This window comes from Zonotrichia albicollis, chromosome 38, assembly GCF_047830755.1.
Source record: "Zonotrichia albicollis isolate bZonAlb1 chromosome 38, bZonAlb1.hap1, whole genome shotgun sequence".
In the NCBI taxonomy this organism is placed as follows: domain Eukaryota; kingdom Metazoa; phylum Chordata; class Aves; order Passeriformes; family Passerellidae; genus Zonotrichia; species Zonotrichia albicollis.
The window spans coordinates 305,457-330,936 of NC_133856.1; the positions used below are offsets into that span (position 1 = coordinate 305,457).

Consider the following 25,480-nt stretch of genomic DNA (forward strand, 5'->3'; position numbering starts at 1 on the left):
GCGCGCGTTTCCGGGAGGGAAAGGAGGGGCGTGGCCTGGCCCAATGAGGCGCTGCCCGATTGGCGGCGGCGAAGGCGGGAAGGCGGAGGGGGCGTGGCCCCGTGAGGCGGAGGGGGCGTGGCCTCGTGAGGCTGTGCGGCCCGGGCGTTGCGCGGCGGCGGCGGCAGCGCCGGGCCCGGTTCTGGCCCGGTTCTAACGCGGTTCTAACCCGGTCCTGGCCGGGCTCCGGCCCCGGCGGAGCCACCGTGAGCCCCGCAGGTGAGCGGAGGGAGGAAGAAGAGGAGGAGGAAGCGGCGGGGCCGCGGCGGCGGCGCCTGCGCGGGGCGGGCCTGGAGGAGGCGGGGCCTGCAGGGGGCTGAGGGGAAAGGGGTGGGGGCTGAGGGCGGTGAGGGGCGGGGCAGGGCCTATAGAAAAGGGCGGGGCTTAATGCGATCTGGCCACGCCCACAGTTTGCCCAAGCCCTCCGGATCGGCTTTGGGGCTGGGATCTCACCTGCACACCTGGGATGGGGCTGGGGTCTCACCTGTCCCCTCCCATATTGGGTTTGGGGTCCCACCTGCACGCCTGGGATGGGGCTGGGGTCTCACCTGTCCCCTCCCATATTGGGTTTGGGGTCTCACCTGTGTCTATGTCTCATGTCTGGGGTCTTACCTGTCACCCACGTGTTGGGTTTAGGGTCTCACCTGTGTCTGTGTCTGATGTCTGGGATTCTACCTGCCCAACTGTACTGGGTCTGGGGTCTCACCTGTGCTGGGATTGGGGTCTCACCTGTCCCTGTGTTTCCCATCTGGACTCTTACCTGTCCCCCATATTCCATGTCTGGGCTCTCACCTGTGTCTGTGCCTCATGTCTGGGGTCTTACCTGTGCCTGCGTCCCCTTGATCTGGGGGTCTCACCTGCTCCCTCAGGGCTCAGCCTGCCGGGCTCTCACCTGTCACAGGTTTGGGCTCTCACCTGTCCCAGGTCAGTGCTCTCACCTGTGTCAGATTTGTGCTGTCACCTGTCTCAGGTTTAGGCTCTCACCTGTGTGAGGTTTAACCTCTCACCTGTCCCAGGTTTGGGCTCTCACCTGTCCCAGGTTTGTGCTCTCACCTGTCCCAGGTTTGGGCTCTCACCTGTGTGAGGTTTAACCTCTCACCTGTCCCAGGTCTGTGCTCTCACCTGTGTCAGATTTGTGCTGTCACCTGTCTCAGGTTTAACCTCTCACCTGTCTCAGATTTGTGCTCTCAGCTGTCCCATGTTTGGGCTCTCACCTGTGTGAGGTTTAACCTCTCACCTGTCCCAGGTTTGGGCTCTCACCTGTCCCAGGTTTGGGCTCTCACCTGTCTCAGGTTTGGGCTCTCACCTGTCCCAGGTTTGGGCTCTCACCTGTCCCAGGTCTGTGCTCTCACCTGTCTCAGATTTGTGCTGTCACCTGTCTCAGGTTTGGGCTCTCACCTGTGTGAGATTTAACCTCTCACCTGTGTCAGATTCGGGCTCTCACCTGTCCCAGGTCGGTGCTCTCACCTGCGGCCGTGTCCCCCCAGGTGCGGCCATGGCGGGCGCGGCGCCCCCCGCAGGTGCCCCCGAGCACCCCTTCACCTGCCGGGAGTGCGGCAAATCCTTCCGCTGGTCCTCGCGCCTGGCGCATCACCTGCGCAGCCACACAGGTGAGCGCCCCTACAAGTGCCCCGAGTGCCCCAAGGCCTTCAAGGGCTCCTCCGCCCTCCTCTACCACCTGCGGGGCCACACAGGTGAGCGCCCCTACACCTGCGCCACCTGCGGCAAGAGCTTCAAGCGCTCCTCGCTGCTGCAGACGCACCTGCGCGTGCACACGGGGCTGCGCGCCTTCAGGTGCGCCCAGTGCGGCCTCACCTTCAAGTGGGCGTCGCACTACCAGTACCACCTGCGGCAGCACTCGGGGGAGCGGCCCTACCGCTGCCCCGCCTGCCCCAAGGCCTTCAAGAACTCCTCCAGCCTGCGGCGGCACCGCCACACCCACACAGGTGAGCGCCCGCACACCTGCGACACCTGCGGCAAGGGCTTCGCCCAGGCCGCCAACCTGCGGCAGCACCTGCGGGTGCACACGGGGGAGCGGCCGTACACCTGCGGCACCTGCGGCAAGAGCTTCACGCACTCGTCCAACCTGCACCTGCACCGGCGCACGCACGGCCCCGCCCCGCAGTGCCCCGCCTGCGCCACGCCCTTGGCCTCGCGCACCTGCCCGCAGCGGCACCCGCAGGGCCCCGCCCCGCCCGGCGCCGCCGCCTCACCTGAGCCGCTCTGGAGGCCGCTGGGGCTCGCCTGTGCCGAGCAGGAGGTGCCGGCCACGCCCCCGGCCACGCCCCCGGCCCCGCCCCACCGCTGCCTCACCTGCGGCAAGAGCTTCAAGAACGGGGCGGGGCTGGCGCGGCACCTGCCCGGGCACGAGCGGCCCCGAGCCCCGCCCGCGCCAGGTGAGGCCGAGGCGCCGGCCCCGCCCGAGCGGCCGTACAGGTGCGGCGAGTGCGGCAAGGCCTTCAAGGGCTCCTCGGGGCTGCGCTACCACCTGCGCGACCACACAGGTGAGCGCCCCTACACCTGCGCCACCTGCGGCAAGAGCTTCAAGCGCTCCTCGCTGCTGCAGACGCACCTGCGCGTGCACACGGGGCTGCGCGCCTTCAGGTGCGCCCAGTGCGGCCTCACCTTCAAGTGGGCATCGCACTACCAGTACCACCTGCGGCAGCACTCAGGTGAGCGGCCCTACCGCTGCCCCGCCTGCCCCAAGGCCTTCAAGAACTCCTCCAGCCTGCGGCGCCACCGCCACACCCACACAGGTGAGCGCCCGCACACCTGCGACACCTGCGGCAAGGGCTTCGCGCAGGCCGCCAACCTGCGGCAGCACCTGCGGGTGCACACGGGGGAGCGGCCGTACACCTGCGGCACCTGCGGCAAGAGCTTCACGCACTCGTCCAACCTGCACCTGCACCGGCGCACGCACTCGGCGGCGCGGCCCTTCCGCTGCCCCGCCTGCCCCAAGGCCTTCGTCATGGCCGCCTACCTGCAGAGACACCTGCGCACGCACGGCCCCGCCCCGCGCCGCGCGCCCGCCGGTGACGCCGCACCTGGCGGTGCCACCGCACCTGCGCCACCGCCCATCGCTGGCGCTTACCTGGTGCTGCCCGGCCCCGGCGGCTCCTCCCCCCACAAGGTGCTGCTGGTGGCGGCCACGCCCGGCCACGCCCGGCCGCACCTGGCGCAGGTGGGCAGGGGGCAGCGCACCTGGCACAGCGTCCTGCTCGTACCTGGGGCGGGCAGGGAGGGGGCGGCAGCGGGGGTGCAGGTGGCTGGGGTGACAGGTGTGACAGGGGTGACAAATGTGACCGGTGTGACAGGTGTGACAGGTGTGACAGGTGTGACAGGTGTGGGTGTGGCAGGGCTGACAGGGGTGACAGATGTAGGAGTGACAGGTGTGACAGGGGTGGCAGGGGTGACAGGTGTGGGTGTGGAAGGGCTGGCAGGTGTGACAGGTGTGACAAGTGCAGGTGTGACAGGTGTGGGTGTGACAGGGCTGGCAGGTGTGACAAGTGCAGGTGTGACAGGTGTGGGTGTGACAGGGGTTACAGGTGTGACAGGTGTGACAGGTGTGGGTGTGACAGGTGTGACAGGTGTGGGTGTGGAAGGGCTGGCAGGTGTGACAGGTGTGACAAGTGCAGGTGTGACAAGTGCAGGTGTGACAGGGGTTACAGGTGTGACAGGTATGACAGGTGTTGGTGTCACAGGTGTGACAGGTGTGACAGGTGTTACAAGTCCCGGTGTGAGAGCTATGACAGGTGTTGGTGTCACAGGGGTCCCAGGTGTCACAGGTGTAGATGTGACAGGTGTCACAGGGCTTACAGGTGTGGCAGGTGTAGGTGTGGCAGGTGTGAGAGGTGTTGGTGTCACAGGTGTGACAGGTGTGACAAATGTCGGTGTCACAGGTGTCCAGCTCCAGGTGCTGCCGGTGGCGCCAGAGGTCACCAATGTCCAGGTGCAGCATGGGGAGGTGACAGGTGTGGCAGGTGTGGCAGGTGTGACGGGTGTGACAGGTGTAGGTGTGACCGGTGGGACAGGTGTGACAGGTGTGACAGGTGTAGGTGTGACAGGTGTAGGTGTGACCGGTGGCACAGGTGTGACAGGTGCCACAGGTGTGACAGGTGTGACAGGGCTGCAGCTCCAGGTGCTCCCATTCCCCTCGGAGGTCACCAACGTCCAGCTCCAGGTGTTGCCACCCCCACCTGAGGTCACCAATGTCCAGCTCCAGGTGTTGCCACCCCCACCTGAGGTCACCAATGTCCAGCTCCAGGTGTTGCCACCACCACCCCCAGGTGGCACAGGTGTGCAGCTCCAGGCAGGTGAGGTCACCAACGTCCAGCTCCAGGTGTTGCCACCACCACCTGAGGTCACCAACGTCCAGCTCCAGGTGCTGCCGTCACCACCTCAGGTCCCAGGTGTGCAGCTCCAGGTGTTGCCACCACCGCCAGGTGGCGCCAATGTCCAGCTCCAGACAGGTGAGGTCACCAATGTCCAGCTCCAGGTGTTGCCACCACCTCCACCTGAGGTCACCAGCGTCCAGCTCTGCACAGGTGAGGTGACCAACGTCCAGCTCCAGGCCCTGCCGCTGACCTCAGGTGTCACCAACGTGCAGCTCCAGGTGTTGCCACCGCCCGCAGGTGGCACAGGTGTTCAGCTCCAGGTGTTGCCAGCGCCACCTGAGGTGACCAACGTCCAGCTCCAGGCCACCGAGATGACCAGTGTCCACCTGGACACCATGGAAGTGACTAATGTGCACCTGGACAGTTCAGAACTGCCCGCTGTCCACCTGGAGGCCATGGAGGAGGTACCTGGTGCCCACCTGGACATGTCAGAGGTGCCCAGTGTCCACCTGGAGACCACAGAGGTGACCGATGTCCACCCGGTGACCAGCGACACGACTGACGTTCACCTGCCGACCATGGAGGTGACCAGTGTCCACCTGGAGAGCTCAGAGGTGCCCAGTGTCCACCTGGAACCTACAGAGGTGACCGATGTCCACCTGGAGACCACGGAGATCACCGATGCACACCTGGACACCTCAGAGCTGCCCAGTGTCCACCTGGAACCCACGGAGGTGACCGATGTCCACCTGGAGGCCAGTGACGTGACTGATGTCCACCTGGACGTGTCAGAGCTGCCCAGTGTCCACCTGGAGACCTCAGAGGTGTCCAATGCACACCTGGAGAGCTCAGAGGTGACCAATGTCCACCTGGATGTGTCAGAGGTGACCGATGTCCACCTGGAGACCACCCAGATGACCAGTGTCCACCTGGACATGTCAGAGCTGCCCAGTGTTCACCTGGAGACCTCAGAGGTGTCCAATGCACACCTGGAGAGCTCAGAGGTGACCAGTGTCCACCTGGAACCTACGGAGGTGACCGATGTCCACCTGGACACCTCAGAGGTGCCCAGTGCCCACCTGGACGTGTCAGAGGTGACCCATGTCCACCTGGACACCTCAGAGGTGCCCAATGCACACCTGGAGAGCTCAGAGGTGACCAGTGTCCACCTGGAACCTACGGAGGTGACCGATGTCCACCTGGACGTGTCAGAGGTGACCCATGTCCACCTGGACACCTCAGAGGTGCCCAATGCACACCTGGAGACCACAGAGGTGACCAATGTCCACCTGGAACCTACAGAAGTGACCGATGTCCACCTGGACGTGTCAGAGGTGACCAATGTCCACCTGGAACCTACGGAGGTGACCGATGTCCACCTGGACATGTCAGAGGTGCCCAGTGTCCACCTGGAGAGCTCAGAGGTGAGCAATGTCCATCTGGAACCTACAGAGGTGACCGATGTCCACCTGGAGAGCTCAGAGGTGAGCAATGTCCATCTGGAACCTACAGAGGTGACCGATGTCCACCTGGAGAGCTCAGAGGTGACCAATGTCCACCTGGAGACCAATGAGATGACCAATGTCCACCTGGACATGTCAGAGGTGACCGATGCCCACCTGGACATGTCAGAGGTGCCCAGTGCTCACCTGGAGACCAATGACATGACCGATGCCCACCTGGAACCCACGGAGGTGACCAGTGCCCACCTGGACACCTCAGAACTGCCCAGTGTCCACCTGGAGAGCTCAGAGGTGCACCTGGAACCCCCCTAGGAAGTGCCCACCTGGAGACCATGGACATGCCCGATGCCCACCTGGACTCACCTTGGAGCTGCCCAGTGCCCACCTGGAGGTGCCCTGTGCCCACCTGGAGAGCACACAGGTGCCCAGTGCCCACCTGGGCATGGCAGAGGTGCCCAGTGCTCACCTGAAGATCAAGCAGGTGACCTGTGCCCACCTGGACACACCTTGGAGGTGCCCAGTGCTCACCTGGAGGTGCCCAATGTCCACCTGGACAGGGCAGAGGTGCCCAGTGCTCACCTGGAGAGCATGGACATGCTCAGTGCTCACCTGGACACACCTTGGAGGTGCCCAGTGCTCACCTGGAACCCACCGAGAAAGTGCCCAGTGCTCACCTGGAGACCACACAGGTGACCTGTGCCCACCTGGAGGTGCCCAGTGCCCACCTGGAACCCACCGAGAAAGTGCCCAGTGCTCACCTGGACACACCTTGGAGGTGCCCAATGCCCACCTGGAGAGCACACAGGTGCCCAGTGCTCACCTGGACTGACCTTGGAGATACCCAATGCCCACCTGGAGATCACACAGGTGCCCAGTGCTCACCTGGACACACCTTGGAGATACCCAGTGCCCACCTGGAGAGCACACAGGTGCCCAGTGCCCACCTGGACACACCTTGGAGGTGCCCAGTGCCCACCTGGAGAGCACACAGGTGCCCAGTGCCCACCTGGACACACCTTGGAGGTGCCCAATGCCCACCTGGAGAGCACACAGGTGCCCAGTGCTCACCTGGACACACCTTGGAGGTGCCCGATGCCCACCTGGAGAGCACACAGGTGCCCAGTGCTCACCTGGACACACCTTGGAGGTGCCCCGTGCCCACCTGGAACCCCGCAGGTGCTCCTGGCCTGGGGGACCCCATGCCCTGCCCCTGTGCACACCTGTGCCCGCAGGTGAGGGGGGTGCCAGGGAGTACCTGGGGAGGTACCTGAGCTCACCTGGCACAGGTGAGGGGTGCCAGGGGGGTACCTGGGGGGGTACCTGAGCTCACCTGGCACAGGTGAGGGGTGCCAGGGGGGGTACCTGAGCTCACCTGCCCAGGTGAGGGGTGCCAGGGGGTACCTGGGGAGGTACCTGAGCTCACCTGGCACAGGTGAGGGGTGCCAGGGGGTACCTGGGGGTACCTGAGCTCACCTGGCACAGGTGAGGGGTGCCAGGGGGTACCTGGGGGTACCTGAGCTCACCTGCGCAGGCGAGGCCGTTCCTGCATTCCCCCCATATCAATAAAGGTGCCCCTCCCCCCCACCCAGTGCTGTTTGTGCTTCCGGGAGGGGCGGAGCCAATGGAGGGGGCGGGGCCAAGGCCAAGAAGAGGGAGGGGCTAAAGCAAGGGGAGGGGCCAATGGGCAGGATAGGGTGGGGCCAAGAGGAGGGGGCGGGGCCAAGAGGCAAAAAAAGTGGGAGGGGCCAAGGTGAGGGAGTAGGGCAGTTTTGGCTCCCAGTATGGCCCCAGTTTATCCCAGTATGGCCCCAGCCCATCCCAGTATGGCCCCAGTCCATCCCAGTATGGCTCCAGTCCATCCCAGTATGGCCCCAGTTTATCCCAGTATGGCCCCAGTGATCCCCAGTATGGCCCCAGTGATTCCCAGTATGGCCCCAGTCCATCCCAGTATGGTCCGAGTCCATCCCAGTATGGCCCCAGTGATCCCAGTATGGCCCCAGTCCATCCCAGTATGGCTCCAGCCCATCCCAGTATGGCCCCAGCCCATCCCAGTATGGCCCCAGTGATCCCAGTATGGCCCCAGTCCATCCCAGTATGGCTCCAGCCCATCCCAGTATGGCCCCAGTCCATCCCAGTATGGCCCCAGTCATTCCCAGTATGGCCCCAGTGATCCCAGTATGGCCCCAGTCATTCCCAGTATGGCCCCAGTCCATCCCAGTATGGCCCCAGTGATTCCCAGTATGGCCCCAGCCCATCCCAGTATGGCCCCAGTCCATCCCAGTATGGCCCCAGTGATCCCAGTATGGCCCCAGCCCATCCCAGTATGGCCCCAGCCCATCCCAGTATGGCCCCAGTCCATCCCAGTATGGCCCCAGTGATCCCAGTATGGCTCCAGTGATTCCCAGTATGGCCCCAGCCCATCCCAGTATGGCCCCAGCCCATCCCAGTATGGCTCCAGTGATTCCCAGTATGGCCCCAGTTTATCCCAGTATGGCCCCAGCCCATCCCAGTATGGCCCCAGTCATTCCCAGTATGGCCCCAGTGGTTCCCAGTATGGCCCCAGTGGTTCCCAGTATGGCCCCAGTCCATCCCAGTATGGCCCCAGTCATTCCCAGTATGGCCCCAGTGATCCCAGTATGGCCCCAGTCCATCCCAGTATGGCCCCAGCCCATCCCAGTATGGCCCCAGTCCATCCCAGTATGGCCCCAGCCCATCCCAGTATGGCCCCAGCCCATCCCAGTATGGCCCCAGTCCATCCCAGTATGGCCCCAGTCATTCCCAGTATGGCCCCAGTTTATCCCAGTATGGCCCCAGTGATTCCCAGTTTGGCCCCAATCCATCCCAGTAAGGCCCCAGTGATCCCAGTAAGGCCCCAGTGATCCCAGTATGGCCCCAGTGATCCCCAGTATGGCCCCAGTACGGTCCAGTATAGCCCAGTATAGCACCAGTATATCCCAGTATGGCCCCAGTATCACTCCGGTATGGCCCAGTATGGCCCCAGTATGATTCCAGTATTTCCCAGTATGGCCCCAGTATGTCCCAGTATGATTCCAGTGTAGCCCAGTATGGTCCCAGTCCCCTCCCAGTTTATCCCAGTTCCCTCCCAGTCTCTCCCAGTCCATCCCAGTCTATCCCAGTCTATCCCAGTCCCCTCCCAGTTTATCCCAGTTCCCTCCCAGTCCCTCCCAGTCCATCCCAGTCCCTCCCAGTCCCTCCCAGTCCATCCCAGTCCATCCCAGTCCATCCCAGTTTATCCCAGTCCATCCCAGTCTATCCCAGTTTATCCCAGTCCCTCCCAGTCCCTCCCAGTCCATCCCAGTCCATCCCAGTCTATCCCAGTCTATCCCAGTCCATCCCAGTCTATCCCAGTTCCCTCCCAGTCCCTCCCAGTCTATCCCAGTCCATCCCAGTCCATCCCAGTCTATCCCAGTCCATCCCAGTCTATCCCAGTTTATCCCAGTCCCTCCCAGTCCATCCCAGTCCATCCCAGTCTATCCCAGTCTATCCCAGTTCCCTCCCAGTTCCCTCCCAGTCCCTCCCAGTCCCTCCCAGTCCATCCCAGTCCATCCCAGTCTATCCCAGTCCATCCCAGTCCATCCCAGTCTATCCCAGTCCATCCCAGTTTATCCCAGTCTATCCCAGTTTATCCCAGTTTCCCGCCCCCCCCGGGTGGGGGAGGGGCGCTGGCGCGGGGCCCGGTGGGGGAGGGGCAGGGCCAGGGACAGGTGCGGGGGGACCGAAATAACCGGGGGGGGGGGGGGGGAACTGGGGGGGACTGGGGGGAACTGGGAGCGCTCAACTGGTTTATACTGGTCCGTACTGGTTTGTACTGGTCTGTACTGGTCCATGCTGGTTTATACTGGTTTATGCTGGTCCCTACTGGTTTATACTGATCCATACTACTGGTTTATACTGATCCATACTGGTCCATACTGGTTTATACTGGTCCATACCGGTCCATACTGGTCTATACTGGTCCATACTGGTTTATGCTGGTCCCTACTGTTTATACTGGTCCATACTGGTTTATACTGGTCCATACCGGTTTATACTGGTCCATACTGGTCCGTACTGGTCTATATTGGTCCGTACTGGTCTGTACTGGTTTATACTGGTCCCTACTGCTTTATACTGGTCTGTACTGGTTTATACTGGTTCTATACTGGTCTATATTTGTTTATACTGGTCCGTACTGGTCCATATTGGTTTATACTGGTCCGTACTGCTTTATACTGGTCTATATTGATTTATACTGGTCCGTACTGGTTTATACTGGTCCATACCGGTCCGTACTGGTCCATACTGCTTTATACTGGTCTGTACGGGTTTATACTGGTTCTATACTGGTCTATATTTGTTTATACTGGTCCGTACTGGTCCGTACTGGTCCGTACCGGTCTATACTGGTCCATACTGGTCCATACTGGTCCGTACTGGTCCGCACTGGTCCATACTGGTCCGTACTGGTCCGTACTGGTCCGTACTGGTCCGTACTGGTCCGCACCGGTCCGTACTGGTCCGTACTGGTCCGTACTGGTCCGCACCGCTCGCTCCGTTCTCTCCCCGCTCTGACCCGGGAGGAATTCGAGGCCGCCCCTCCCCCCCCCGGCCACCTGTGCCTGCGCTAATTAGCGGTGATTAATGAGCGGGATTGATTACCGAGGGTGATTAATGGCCGAGGGGAATGATTAATTACCGAGGAATGATTAATGACCGTGGGGAATGATTAATGAGCGGGGTTGATTACAGAGGAGTGATTAATGACCAGGAGGAATGAATAATGACCGGGATTGATTACCGGGAATGATTAATTTCCCGGTGGAATGATTAATTACCGGGAGGAATGATTAATTACCGTCAGGAATGATTAATTACCGAGAAAAATGGTTAATTACCGGGAAGAATTATTAATTACCGAGAAAAATGGTTAATTGCCGGGAGGAATTATTAATTACCGAGAAAAATTATTAGTTACCAGGAGGAATTAATAATTAGTGGGAGGAATGTTTAATTACAGGGAGAAATGATTAATTACCGGGGAATAATTAATGACCGGGAAAAATGATTAATTACCAAAGAATTATTAATTATCAAGGAATGCTTAATTGCTAGAGAATGATTAATGACCGGGAGGAGTGATTAATTACTAGAGGAGCGGGGGGAACTGGGATGGACTGGGAGCACTGGGCTGAATTATTAATTACCGAGTGTGATTAATTAGCGGGAATTATTGATTACCTGGGAATGATTAATTACAGGTATGAATAATTACCGGGATAATTAATGACCAGGATGATTAATTACCCGGAATGATTAATGACCGGGATGATTAATTAGTGGAATGATTAATGACAGGGATTATTAATAACCGTGTGTGATTAATGACCGGGGCTGCCACAGTGGTTAATTAGAGCAGGGATTAATTACCAGGAATGATTAATGAGCTACCGCAGGGGTTAATGGCAGGGGTTAATTAGGGCCGGGATTAATTACCGGGGAGGGGCAGGGACAGCGACAGGTGCGGGGGGGGAGGGGCGGGAGGGACAGAGCGGGGAACTGGGAGGGACTGGGAGGGACTGGGTTATACTGGGAGGGACTGGGATGGACTGGGGGGAATTGGGTTATACTGGGATGGACTGGGAGGGACTGGGAGGGGATTGGGGCAAACTGGGAGGGACTGGGATGGACTGGGGGGAACTGGGAGGGGACTGGGAGGGACTGGAAAGGACTGGGATAAACTGGGATGGACTGGGAGGGACTGGGGGGAACTGGGAGGGACTGGGGGAAACTGGGATATACTGGGATGGACTGGGAGGGACTGGGATGGACTGGGGGGAACTGGGATGGACTGGGATGGACTGGGAGGGGATTGGGACAAACTGGGAGGGACTGGGGGAACTGGGATGGACTGGGGGGAACTGGGAGGGACTGGGTTATACTGGGGTGGAACTGGGATGGACTGGGGGGAACTGGGGTGGACTGGGTTATACTGGGGTGGAACTGGGATGGACTGGGGGGAACTGGGAGGGGACTGGGCCCAATCCTTGGTGCAGGGTTTGGGGACACCAGTATGGCTCCAGTATGGCCCCAGTATATCCCAGTATGGCTCCAGTATGGCCCCAGTATGTCCCACTATGGCCCCAGTACGGCCCCAGTATGACTCCGGTTTGGTTCCAGTATGTCCCAGTATGGCCCAGTACAGCTCCATACACCCAGGTTCACCGTCCCAGTGCCCCCAAACCCCCTCCCAGTCCATCCCAGTGCCTCCCAGTCCCGCCTTGTCCCCTGTTCCTGCCTTGTCCCTGTGTGTCCCCCCCATCCCCCGTGTCCCCTCTGCTTGTCCCCCATCCCTGCCTTGTCCCCCCCTGTCCCTGTGTCCCCCCCTTCCCTGTCCCCTCCTGTCCCCGCCTTGTCCCCCCCATCCCCCGTGTCCCCTCTGCTTGTCCCCTGTCCCTCTGTCCCTCAATCCCTGTCCCCTCCTGTCCCCCCCGTGTCCCCCTGTCCCCTCCTGTCCCACTCTTGTCCCCTGTCCCTCTGTCCCCCTCTCCTGTCCCTGTCCCTCTGCCCTCCCCTTGTCCCCCCGTGTCCCTCTGTCCCCTCCTGTCCCCTCCTTGTCTCCCTGTCCCCTCGTGTCCCCCTGCCCCCCTCTGTCCTTGTGTCCCTCTGTCCCCTCCTTGTCCCTCTGTCCCTCTCCTGTCCCTGTCCCCCCCATGCCCCCGTCCGTTTGTCCCCTCCTGTCCCTGTCCCCATCTTGTCCCCGTCCCCCATCCCCCCCCGTCCCCCGTGTCACCCTCTGTCCCCCACTGTCCCCCCCCGTACTGTCCCTCCCTGTCCCCTCCCTGTCCCCTGTGTCCCCTCCTGTGTCCCCCCCATTCCTCACGCTGTCCCCCCGCCTCCCCGTTCTGTCCCCTGTGTCCCCCCCGTGTCCCCCCCTGTGTCCCCCCCCTGTGTCCCCCCCTGTGTCCCCCACTGTCTGTCGCTGTCCCCTGTGTCCCCTCCCCGTGTCACCCCGTGTCTCCGCTCTGTCCCCGTTCTGTCCCCGCTCTGTCCCCCCCCGTGTCCCCGCTCTGTCCCCCCCCGTGTCCCCGCTCTGTCCCCCCCATGTCCCCGCTCTGTCCCCCCCATGTCCCCGTTCTGTCCCCGCTCTGTCCCCGCGCTGTCCCCGCTCTGTCCCCCCCCGTGTCCCTGCTCTGTCCCCGCTCTGTCCCCTCCCGTGTCCCTGCTCTGTCCCCGCGCTGTCCCCGCTCTGTCCCCCCCCGTGTCCCCGCTCTGTCCCCGCTCTGTCCCCGCTCTGTCCCCGCGCTGTCCCCGCTCTGTCCCCCCCGTGTCCCCGCTCTGTCCCCGCTCTGTCCCCGCTCTGTCCCCGCTCTGTCCCCCCCGTGTCCCCGCTCTGTCCCCGCTCTGTCCCCCCGTTCTGTCCCCGCTCTGTCCCCCCCGTGTCCCCGCTCTGTCCCCGCGCTGTTCCCCCCCATGTCCCCGCTCTGTCCCCCCCCGTGTCCCTGCTCTGTCCCCGCTCTGTTCCCTCTCTGTCCCCCCCCATGTCCCCGTTCTGTCCCCTCCTGTCCCCCCGCGCTGTCCCCGTTCTGTCCCCGTTCTGTCCCCGCTCTGTCCCCGCGCTGTCCCCGCTCTGTCCCCCCCGTGTCCCCGTTCTGTCCCCGCTCTGTCCCCGCTCTGTCCCCTCCTGTCCCCCCCCGTGTCCCCGCTCTGTCCCTGTCCCCCCGCTCTGTCCCCCCGCGCTGTCGCGCCGCAGGTGACAATCCCGGCGGGGCGGTGGCACCGCGGGCTCGGGAAACTCTGAGTCACAACCGCGGGGCCACCGGGGGGGACACGGCCCAGGGGACAGCGGGGACACCTGGGGACAGCGACAGGGGACAGCGGGGACACCTGGGGACAGCCACAGGGGACAGCGGGGACACCTGGGCACAGCCACAGCGCCCGGACACAGGTGGGACACCTGCGACACCCCGGGGACAGCGCGGGGACCCTGGGGACAGGGGGGACACCCCCGGACAGCTGGGGACCCTCGGGGACAGCGGGGGGACCCTGGGGACAGCGGGGGGACCCTGGGGACAGCTGAGCTACTCTGGCGACACTTTGGGGACAGGGACACCCTGGGGACAGGAGAGAAACCCCCCCGGGCCACCACTGGGGACAGCTGGGCCACCCTCGGTGACACTTGGGGACACTCGGGGCCATCTGGGCCCCCTTTAGGGACAGCTGGGCGACCCCTGGGGCACCCTGGGGACAGCTGGGCCCCCCTTGGGGACACCTGTGGCACCCTGGGGACAGCTGGGGACCCGTGGGGCCCTCTCGGGGACACTTGGGGACACTTGGGACCATCTGGGCCCCGCTTGGTGACAGCTGGGGGACCCCTGGGGGACACCCTGGGGACAGCTGGGCCACCCTTGGTGACATTTGGGGACACTCGGGGCCACCTGGGCCCCCCCTTGGGGACACCTGGGCCACCCTGGGGACACTGGGGGCCATGTGAGCCCTCCTTGGGGACAGTGGGGGGACCCCTGGTGACACCCTGGGGACAGCTGGGGACACCCTGGGGACAGCTGGGGACCCGTGGGGCACTCTCGGGGACACTTGGGGACACTCGGGGCCATCTGGGCCCCCCCTTGGGAACAGTTGGGCCACGCTGGGGACAGCTGGGGGACTCTTGGTGACACTTGGGGGGACCCTGGGGACACTCGGGGCCATCTGGGCCCCCCTTGGGGACACCTGGGCCACCCTGGGGACACCCTGGGGACACCCTGGGGACACTGGGGGCCATGTGAGCCCTCCTTGGGGACAGTGGGGGGACCCCTGGGGACACCCTGGGGACTCTTGGTGACACTTGGGAACACTTGGGGCCATGTGAGCCCCCCTTGGGGACACCTGGGCCACCCTGGGGACACCCTGGGGACACTGGGGGCCATGTGAGCCCCCGTTGGGGACAGTGGGGGGACCCCTGGGGACAGCTGGGGGACCCTTGGGGCACTCCTGGGGACTCTTGGTGACAGCCAGGGGACCCTGGGGACAGCTGGGCCACCCTCGGTGACACTTGGGGACTCAGAGCCACCTGGGTCCCCCTTGGTGACAGCTGGGGGACCCTGGGGACACTCGGGGCCACCTGGTGCCACGGGTGCCACCGGAACAGGTGGCCCTGGTGCCATTGGTGCCATTGGTGACCCCGGTGGCACTCGGACAGGACAGGTGGCACCGGGGGGGGGGGGAGGGGAACAGGTGCTGGGGGGGAGGGGCCGGGGGGGGAGGGAACAGGGCTGGGATGGTTGTACTGGTTAGACTGGGATGGACTGGGATATACTGGTTAGACTGGGTTATACTGGTTATACTGGGTTGTACTGGGTTATACTGGGTTGTACTGGTTAGACTGGGTTATACTGGTTAGACTGGCTAGACTGAGATATATTGGGATATACTGGGTTATATTGGTCATACTGGTTTGTACTGGGATATACTGGGTTGTACTGGTTTATACTGGGTTATATTGGTTATACTGGGTTATACTGGTTTGTACTGGTCATACTGGTTAGACTGGGTTATACTGGTTATACTGGGTTATACTGGTTAGACTGGGTTGTACTGGTTATACTGGTTTGTACTGGTTAGACTGCTTTGGTTATACAGGCTCATACTGGGTTAGACTGGGTTATACTGGTTTGTACTGGTTAGACTGGTTAGACTGGGATATACTGGTTTGTACTGGTTATACTGGGATATACTGGTTTGTACTGGGTTATATTGGTTATACTGGGTTATATTGGTTATACTGGGTTATACTGGTTTATTTCGGGGTTGTACTGGTTATACTGGTCCATAGTGCATTATACTGGTTAGACTGGGTTATACTGGTTATACTGGTTTGTACTGGTTAGACTGGGTTATACTGGTCCGTACTGGTTTATACTGGTTAGACTGCTTTGGTTATACAGGCTCATACTGGGTTATACTGGTTTGTACTGGTTATACTGGTTTGTACCTGTTTGTACTGGGTTATACTGGTCCATACTGGGTTATACTGGTTTGTACTGGGCTATACTGGGTTATAATGGGTATGCTGGTTTGTATTGGGTTATACTGGTTTGTACTGGGCTATACAGGATTATACTGGTGATACTGTTGTATACTGGGTTATACTGGTTAGAGTGTGTTATACTGGTTATACTGGTTTATACTGGTCCATGCTGGTTTCTACTGGTTAGACTGCTTTAGTTATACAGGCTCATACTGGGTTATACTGGTTTGTACTGGGCTATACTGGTTTGTACTGGTTATACTGTTCTATACTGGGTTATACTTGTTAGACTGGTTTATACTAGTTATACTGGTTAGACTGGGTTATACTAGTCCATACTGGTTTATATTGGTTAGACTGCTTTGGTTATGTGGGTTCATACTGGGTTATACTGGGTTATACTGGTTTGTACTGGGTTATACTGGTTAGACTGGTCTGTACTGGTTCATACTGCATTATAGTGCTTATACTGGTTATACTGGTAATACTGGTTATACTGGTCTGTACTGGTTTATACTTGTCCATACTGGGTTATAGTGGTTATACTGGTCCGTACTGGTTACACTGGTCTGTACCAGGTTATACTGGTTTGCACTGGGTTATACTGGTTTGCACTGGGTTATACTGGGTAATAATGGTTATACCGGTTTGTACTGGTTCATACTGGTTATACTGGGATATACTGGTTTGGTTATATGGGTTCATACTGGGTTATAATGGTTATACTGGTTTGTACTGGTTCATACTGGTTATACTGGGATATATGGGTTTGGTTATATGGGTTCATACTGGGTTATAATGGTTATACTGGTTTGTACTGGTTCATACTGGTTATACTGGGATATATGGGTTTGGTTATATGGGTTCATACTGGGTTATAATGGTTATACTGGTTTGTACTGGTTCATACTGGTTATACTGGGATATATGGGTTTGGTTATATGGGTTCATACTGGGTTATAATGGTTATACTGGTTTGTACTGGTTCATACTGGTTTGGTTATAGGGGTTCATACTGGGTTATAATGGTTATACTGGTTTGTACTGGTTCATACTGGTTATACTGGGATATATGGGTTTGGTTATATGGGTTCATACTGGGTTATAATGGTTATACTGGTTTGTACTGGTTCATACTGGTTATACTGGGATATACTGGTTTGGTTATAGGGGTTCATACTGGGTTATAATGGTTATACTGGTTTGTACTGGTTCATACTGGTTATACTGGGTTATACTGGTTTGGTTATATGGGTTCATACTGGGTTATAATGGTTATACTGGTTTGTACTGGTTCATACTGGTTTGGTTATAGGGGTTCATACTGGGTTATAATGGTTATACTGGTTTTTACTGGTTCATACTGGTTATACTGGGATATACTGGTTTGGTTATACAAGTTCATACTGGGTTATAATGGTTATACTGGTTTGTACTGGTTCATACTGGTTTGGTTATAGGGGTTCATACTGGATTATAGTGGTTATACTGGTTTGTACTGGTTCATACTGGTTATACTGGGTTATACCGGTTTGGTTATACAGGTTCATACTGGTTTATACTGGTTTGTACTGGTTCAGGCCATGGACACCCCCTCGGATGAAGGTGACGATGACGATGATGAGCAGGCTCAGGAGCGCCCCCTGCAGGTCTGTACTGGTTATACTGGTTTGTACTGGTTCATACTGGTTTATACTGGTCTGTACTGGTTTGTACTGGTCTATACTGGTTCATACTGGTTCATACTGGTGGCAGATCACGGGTGTCCCCTCAGAGGCCGTTGATGATGATGAAGGTGATGACGATGATGATGATGAGCAGGATCAGGAGTGCCCCCTGCAGGTCTGTACTGGTCTGTACTGGTTTGTACTGGTCTGCACTGGTTCATACTGGTTCATACTGGTTCATACTGGTGGCAGATCATGGATGTCCCCGTGGAGGCCGCTGATGATGAAGGTGACGATGACGATGATGAGGAGTCGGTAGCAGAAGCTCAGGAGCGGCTCCTGCAGGTCCGTACTGGTTTATACTGGTCTGTACTGGTCTATACTGGTCTGTACTGGTCCGTACTGGTCTATATTGGTCTGTACTGGTCCATACTGGTTTCTACCCATCTGTACTGGTCCATACTGGTCTGTACTGGTTTATACTGATTTGTACTGGTCCATACTGGCTTACACCAGTCCATACTGTTCCATGCTGGTTTATACTGGTTCATACTGGTTTATGTTGATTTGTACTGGTCTGTACTGGTTTATACTGGCCCGTACTTGTCTGTACTGGTCTGTACTGGTTTATACTGGTTAATACTAGCCCATACTGGTCTGTACTGGTTTATACTGGTCTGTACTGGTCCATACTGATCTATACTAGCCCATACTGGTCTGTACTGGTTTATAACACCCCATACTGGTCTGTACTGGTTTATACCGGTCCATACTGGTCCGTACTGATCCATACTGGTTTATACTTGTCCATAGTGGTCCATACTGGTGTGTACTGGTTCATCCTGGTCCATACCGGTCGATACTGGTTTATACTGGTTTATACTGTTCCGCACTGGTCCATACTGGTCCATACTGGTTTATAGTGGTTTATATTGGTTTATACTGGTCCATACTGGTCCATACTGGTCCGCACTGGTCCCTGCAGGCGCTGATGGCCCGCGCTGACCGGGCGCTGCCCCGGCGGGCGCTGGAGCGGGACTGGGCCGTACTGGGAGAGCTGGGCAGCGGCTCCTACGGGCGGGTGCTGCTGGCACGGCCCCGGCACGGAGGTGAGAGAGCACCTGGGGCACCTGGGACAGGTGGGGACACCTGGGGGCAGCTGGGGACAGGTGGGGGTACCTGGGGACAGGTGGGGGCACCTGGGGACACCTGGGGACACCTGGGGACACCTGGGGACACCTGGGGGCACCTGGGGACAGGTGGGGACAGCTGGGGACACCTGGGGACACCTGGGGGCACCTGGGGACAGGTGGGCACATCTGGGGGCACCTGGGGACACCTGGGGACACCTGGGGGCACCTGGGGACAGGTGGGCACATCTGGGGGCACCTGGGGACACCTGGGGACACCTGGGGGCACCTGGGGATATCCACAGACACACCTGGGGGCACCTGGGGACACCTGGTGGTGCCTGGGGGTACCTGGTGGTGCCTGGGGGTACCTGGGGGCAGCTGGAGGCACCTGGGGACAGGTGGGGGTATCTGGGGGCACCTGGGGACAGCTGGGATACACCTGGGCAGTGGCTCCTATGGGCGGGTTCTGCTGGCACGGCCCTGGCACGGAGGTGAGAGAGCAGCAGGGGGTACCTGGGGGCACCTGGGGACAGGTGGGGGCACCTGGGGATATCCACAGACACACCTGGGCACACCCAGGTACACCTGGGCAGTGGCTCCTACGGGCGGGTGCTGCTGGCACAGCCCTGGAGCGGAGGTGAGAGAGCACCTGGGGACACCTGGGGGTACCTGGGGGCACCTGGGGACAGGTGGGGACACCTGGGCATACCTGGGGGCATATAGAGATGCACCTGGGGACACCTGGGCACACTTGGGGACAGGTGGAGATACACCTGAGGACAGGTGGGGATACACCTGGGAGCACCTGGGCACACCTGGACACACCTGGGCACACACCTGGGCACACCTGGGGGCACCTTGGATACACCAGGTGGCACCTGGGCTGGGGCTCCTATGGGTGGGTGCTACTGGCATGGCCCCGGCACCAATGTGAGCGCACCTGGGGGCACCTGGGCACACCTGGGGGCACCTGGGAACACCTGGACACACCTGGGGGCACCTGGGAACACCTGGGCACACCTGGGGGCACCTGGAGATATACCTGGGCACACCTGGACACATCTGGACACACTTGGGGGCACCTGGGATACACCTGGGGATATGCCTGGGCACACCTGGACACACCTGGGCACACACCTGGGCACACCTGGGGGCACCTTGGATACACCTGGGGGATATACCTGGGGATATACCTGGACACATCTGGACACACCTGGGCACACCTGGGGGCACCTGGGCACACACCTGGGCACACCTGAGGATATACACGGGCACACCTGGGGGCACCTGGGCACAGGTGTGCCTGTCCCTGTCCCAGCTGTGTTACCTGTCCCAGGTGTGTTACCTGTCCCAGGTGTGCCTGTCCCTGTCCCAGGTGTGTCTGTCCCTGTCCCAGGTGTGTCTGTCCCTGTCCCAGCTGTGTTACCTGTCCCTGTCCCAGGTGTGTTCCCCGACCCAGCCATGTTACCCATACAGGTGCGTGGGTGTGTTACCTGTGTAGGTGTGTTACTTGTCCCTAACCCAGGTGTGTTACCTGTCCCTAACCCAGGTGTGTTACCTGTCCAGGTGTGCATGTGTCTTACCTGTCCCAGGTGCGCAGGTGGCTCTGAAGCTGCTCTCCAAGGCGCGCACGCCCCGATGTGCAGGCATCTGTCCCTAACCCAGGTGTTGTTACCTGTCCCAGGTGTGTCCCTCACCCAGGTGTGCTGTGTTACTTGTCCAGGTGTATCCCCTGACCCAGGTGTGTTACCTGTTACCTGTGCAGGTGTATCCCCTGACCCAAGTGTGTTACCTGTGCAGGTGTATCCCCTGACCCAGGTGTGTTACCTGTTACCTGTGCAGGTGTATCCCTTGACCCAGGTGTGCTGTGTTACCTGTCCCAGGTGTGTCCCTCACCCAGGTGTGTTACCTGTTACCTGTGCAGGTGTGTCCCTAACCCAGGTGTGCGGGTGTGTTACCTGTCCAGGTGTATCCCCTGACTCAGGTGTATTACCTGTCCCAGGTGCGCAGGTGGCTCTGAAGCTGCTCTCCAAGGTGCGCACGTCCAGGTGTGCAGGTGTGTTACCTGTCCATAACCCAGGTGTGTTACCTGTTACCTGTCCCAGGTGTGCAGGTGTGTCCCTGACCCAGGTGTGCAGGTGTGTTACCTGTCCATAGCCCAGGTGTGTTACCTGTTCCCTGTTACCTGTGCAGGTGCGCAGGTGGCTCTGAAGCTGCTCTCCAAGGCACACACGCCCAGGTGTCCGGGTGTGCTGTGTTACCTGTCCCAGGTGTGCAGGTGTATTACCTGTCCATAACCCAGGTGTGTTACCTGTGCAGGTGCGCAGGTGGCTCTGAAGCTGCTCTCCAAGGTGCGCATGCCCAGGTGTGAGGGTGTGTTACCTGTCCCAGGTGTGCAGGTGTGTTACCTGTCCAGGTGTGCAGGTGTGTTACCTGTCCCAGGTGTGCAGGTGTATTACCTGTCCATAGCCCAGGTGTTGTTACCTGTCCCAGGTGTGCAGGTGTGTTACCTGTCCATAACCCAGGTGTGTTACCTGTTACCTGTCCCAGGTGTGCAGGTGTGTTACCTGTCCCAGGTGTGCAGGTGTGTCACCTGTCCATAGCCCAGGTGTGTTACCTGTCCCAGGTGTGCAGGTGTGTTACCTGTCCCTGACCCAGGTGTGTTACCTGTTCCCTGTTACCTGTGCAGGTGCGCAGGTGGCGCTCAAGCTGCTCTCCAAGGCGCGCACGCCCCGGCTCCGTTTCCTGCGCGAGTTCTGCACTCACCTGTGCCTGCGGGGGGCGCTCACCTGCGTGCAGGTGCTGCCGCTCGCCTTCGAGACGCCCACGGAGTTCGGCTTCGCCCAGGAGCTCGCACCTGCGGGGGACCTGTGCGGGCTGCTCACACCTGGGGTGAGTCACAGGTGAGACAGGGGAGGGACAGACAGGTGAGAGACAGGTGAGAGACAGGTGAGGGACAGGTGAGGGACAGGTGAGAGACAGGTGAGAGACAGGTGAGAGACAGGTGAGACAGGTGAGGGACAGGTGAGGGACAGGTGAGAGACAGGTGAGAGACAGGTGAGAGAGGTGAAGGACAGGTGAGAGACAGGTGAGAGACAGGTGAGATAGGTGAGGGACAGGTGAGGGACAGGTGAGGGACAGACAGGTGAGGGACAGGTGAGAGAGGTGAGGGACAGACAGGTGAGTCACAGGTGAGACAGGTGAGGGACAGGTGAGAGACAGGTGAGAGACAGGTGAGACAGGTGAGGGACAGGTGAGAGAGGTGAGGGACAGGTGAGACAGGTGGAACAGGTGAGACCTTGAGGGACAGGTGAGGGACAGGTGAGACAGGTGGAACAGGTGAGACCTTGAGGGACAGGTGAAGGACAGGTGAAGGACAGGTGAGGGACAGGTGAGACAGGTGAGGGACAGACAGGTGAGGAACAGGTGAGGGACAGGTGAAGGACAGGTGAGGGACAGGTGAGACAGGTGAGGGACAGACAGGTGAGGAACAGGTGAGGGACAGGTGAGAGAGGTGAGGGACAGGTGAAGGACAGGTGAGTCACAGGTGAGGGACAGGTGAGACCTTGAGGGACAGGTGAGGGACAGGTGAGTGGCAAGAGGGGTCAGTTTTGCACCGGGCTGGGAGGACAGGTGTGCCCAGGTGACCTCTCAGGTGACACAGCCCTGGCTGGGTGACGGAGCTGAGTGTCCCCAGGTGTGTCCCCAGGTGTGTCCCCAGGTGTGTCCCCAGGTGTGTCCCCAGGTGTGTTCCTGTCCCCAGGTGCCACTGAGTGACCCCATAGGTGTGCCCCAGGTGTGACCCCCCATCCCCAGGTGCCCCCAGGAGTACCCGAGGTGTCCCCAGGTGCCCCCAGCTGTGTTACCTGTCCCCAGGTGTGTCCCAGGTGTGCCCCCAGGTGTGTCCCCCCTCCCCAGGTGTGTCCCAGGTGTGACCTCAGGTGTGTCCCCCCTCCCCAGGTGGGCCTCTCGGAGCTGCAGGTGAATCACTGCTGCTCCCAGGTGCCCCCAGGTGTGTCCCAGGTGTGTTACCTGTCCCCAGGTGTAACCCCAGGTGTGCCCTCAGCTGTGTTACCTGTCCCCAGGTGTGTTACCTGGCCCCAGGTGTGTCTCCCCTGTCCCCAGGTGTGTTACCTGCCCCCAGGTGTGTTACCCGTCCCCAGCTGTGTTACCTGTCCCCAGGTGTGTCCCAGGTGTGTCCCAGGTGTGTTACCTGTCTCCAGGTGTAACCCCAGGTGTGTTACCTGCCCCCAGGTGTGTTACCTGCCCCCAGGTGTGTCACCTGTCCCCAGCCGTGTCTCCCGTGCCCGCAGGTGGGTCTCCCGGAGCCGCAGGTGAAGCGCTGCGCCGCCCAGGTGTGCTCGGCGCTGTGCTACCTGCACGGCCACGCCCTGGTGCACGCGGACCTCAAGCTGGACAACGTGCTGGCCTTCGACCCCGAGTGCCGCCTGGTCAAGCTCGCCGACTTCGGCCTGACGCGCGTGCAGGGCGCGCCGGTGCGCCCCGCCCCCGGCCACGCCCCCTACGCGGCCCCCGAGCTGCTGCCCCGCCCCGGAGAGCCGCACCTGCCGCACCTGGCGCACCTGGCGCCGCCCGTGGACACCTGGGCGCTGGGCGTGCTGCTCTTCGCGCTGCTCACCGGCACCTTCCCCTGGACTGCGCCTGCGCGCTCCGACCCCGCCTTCCGCCGCTTCCGCGCCTGGCACCGCCGCGCATGCGCGGAATGGGCGGGGCAGGGGGCCGGGCAAGGGGCGGGGCCGGGGGCGGGGCCGCCTCCGCCGCGCGCCTGGCGGGGTTTGGCGGGGGCGGGGCTGGAGATGCTGCGGGGGCTGCTCCACCCCCGGGCCGGGAGGCGGAGCCCACCTGGGCACGTGCTCGGGTACCTGGGGGAGGCGTGGCTGCGGCGGGGGGCGCAGGTGAGGGGCACAGGTGAGGGTGGGAGCGGGCAGGTGAGCCCGGCAGGTGAGGGGGGACAGGTGAGCTCTGAAAGTGGGAGCAGCCAGGTGAGCTCTGCAGGTGACAATGAGAGTGGCCAGGTGAGCTCTGCAGGTGAGGGGGGACAGCTGAGATCTGAAAGCGGGAGCAGCCAGGTGAGCTCTGCAGGTGAGGGCAGCCAGGTGAGCTCTGCAGGTGAGAGTGGCCAGGTGAGCTCCATAAGGGAGGAGGGACAGGTGAGCCCAACAGGTGAGTGGCAGAGAGGCCAGGTGAGTTCTGCAGGTGAGGGCAGCCAGGTGAGCCCCACAGGTGACAATGAGAGTGGCCAGGTGAGCCCAACAGGTGAGGGGGGACAGGTGAGATCTGAAAGTGGGAGCAGCCAGGTGAGCTCTGCAGGTGAGGGGGGACAGGTGAGCTCTGCTGATGAGAGTGGGAGCAGCCAGGTGAGCTCTGCAGGTGAGTGGGGGAGTGGCCAGGTGAGCCCAACAGGTGAGGGGGGACAGGTGAGCTCCATAGGGGAGGAGGAACAGGTGAGCCCAACAGGTGAGGGGGGACAGGTGAGCTCTGCAGGTGAGAGTGGGAGCAGCCAGGTGAGCTCTACAGGTGACAATGAGAGTGTCCAGGTGAGCTCTACAGGTGAGGGGGAACAGGTGAGCTCCATAGGAGAGGAGGGACAGGTGAGGGGGACAGGTGAGAGTGTCCAGGTGAGCTCTGCAGGTGAGACGGGACAGGTGAGCTCTGCAGGTGAGGAGGGACAGGTGAGTCCCACAGGTGAGAGCAGTCAGGGATCCCCCTCAGGTGGGAGTGGCCAGGTGAGCTCTGCAGGTGAGGGGGGGAGCAGCCAGGTGAGCTCTGCAGGTGGGAGTGGCCAGGTGAGCTCTGCAGGTGACTCCGGGTCCCCCAGTAGTGAGGTGGGGACACCTGGACAGGTGAGAACACCTGGACAAGTGAGGGGAACACCTGGGCAGGTGAGGGGAACACCTGGAGATGGGATAGGGACACCTGGACAGGTGAGGGGAACATTTGGACAGGTGAGAGGAACACCTGGAGATGGGGTAGGGACACCTGGGCAGGTGAGGGGAACACCTGGACAGGTGAGGGGAACACCTGGAGATGGGATAGGGACACCTGGGCAGGTGAGAAGAACATCTGGACAGGTGAGGGGAACACCTGGATGTGGGATAGGGACACCTGGGCAGGTGAGGGGAACATTTGGAGATGGGCTGGGAACACCTGGAATGAGATGGAAACACCTGGAGATGGGGTAGAGACACCTGGACAGGTGATGGACACACCTGGGGTGGAATGGACACACGTGGGGTTACCTGGGCACACCTGGGCACACCTGGGCACACCTGGGGATCCAGAATTCAATAAAATTCCCGAATTTTGGATTTTTTGCCTCTTCCTTTCTTTCTTTTTTTCCTTCTTTTTTTTTTTTTTTTTACCTGTTTGGGTCTGGTGGTTGAGGGAGGGGCGGGAAAAATTGGGGGAAAATGGGAAAAAAAGGAAGTAAAGGAGAAAAAGGGGGGGGATGGGAAAAATGGAAAAATGGGAAAAATGGGGGGGAAATGGTGAATAAATGGGAAAATTTGAATTTTTGGGAAGAATGGGAGGAAAATGGGGAAAAATGAGGGAAAAAAAGCGAAAATTGGTTTTTTGGGAGGAAATGGGGAAAATTGAGGAAAACAGGAAAAAATGGGGAAATGGGAAAACGGGGGGAGAATGGGGAAAAATTGGAAAATTGGAGTTTTTGGAAAAAATGGGGGGGAATGGGGAGAAAATGGGAGGGGGAAGGAAAAATTGGAATTTTGGTGGAAAATGGGGGGAAAATTGAGAAAAATGGGGAAAAAAGGGAAAACTGTGGGGGAAATGGGGAAAAACG

The 25,480-nt window shown here is 60.1% G+C and overlaps 2 protein-coding genes across 10 annotated transcripts; both read left to right on the plus strand.

Annotated features, from left to right (window-relative positions):
* Positions 1 to 94: 94 nt before the first annotated feature.
* LOC141726726 (uncharacterized) lies at positions 95 to 7,419 on the plus strand. Its single transcript, XM_074531722.1, has 2 exons — positions 95 to 258; positions 1,527 to 7,419. The coding sequence occupies exon 2, from the start codon at positions 1,535 to 1,537 to the stop codon at positions 6,146 to 6,148; it is 4,614 nt and encodes a 1,537-aa protein (XP_074387823.1). The 5' UTR covers positions 95 to 258; positions 1,527 to 1,534; the 3' UTR covers positions 6,149 to 7,419.
* Positions 6,182 to 24,975, plus strand: LOC141726727 (uncharacterized). 9 transcript variants are annotated; one of them, XM_074531724.1, is made up of 9 exons: positions 6,182 to 6,495; positions 6,642 to 7,068; positions 17,405 to 17,509; positions 17,616 to 17,702; positions 17,780 to 17,872; positions 18,513 to 18,636; positions 21,350 to 21,552; positions 22,974 to 24,407; positions 24,441 to 24,975. In XM_074531724.1, the coding sequence occupies exons 1-9, from the start codon at positions 6,182 to 6,184 to the stop codon at positions 24,861 to 24,863; spliced, it is 3,210 nt and encodes a 1,069-aa protein (XP_074387825.1). In that variant the 3' UTR covers positions 24,864 to 24,975. The 9 variants fall into 9 exon arrangements, with proteins under 9 accessions (XP_074387825.1, XP_074387826.1, XP_074387827.1 ...); XM_074531725.1 differs by having other exon boundaries at positions 22,974 to 24,393; positions 24,454 to 24,975; XM_074531726.1 differs by having other exon boundaries at positions 22,974 to 23,978; positions 24,039 to 24,975.
* Positions 24,976 to 25,480: the final 505 nt, after the last annotated feature.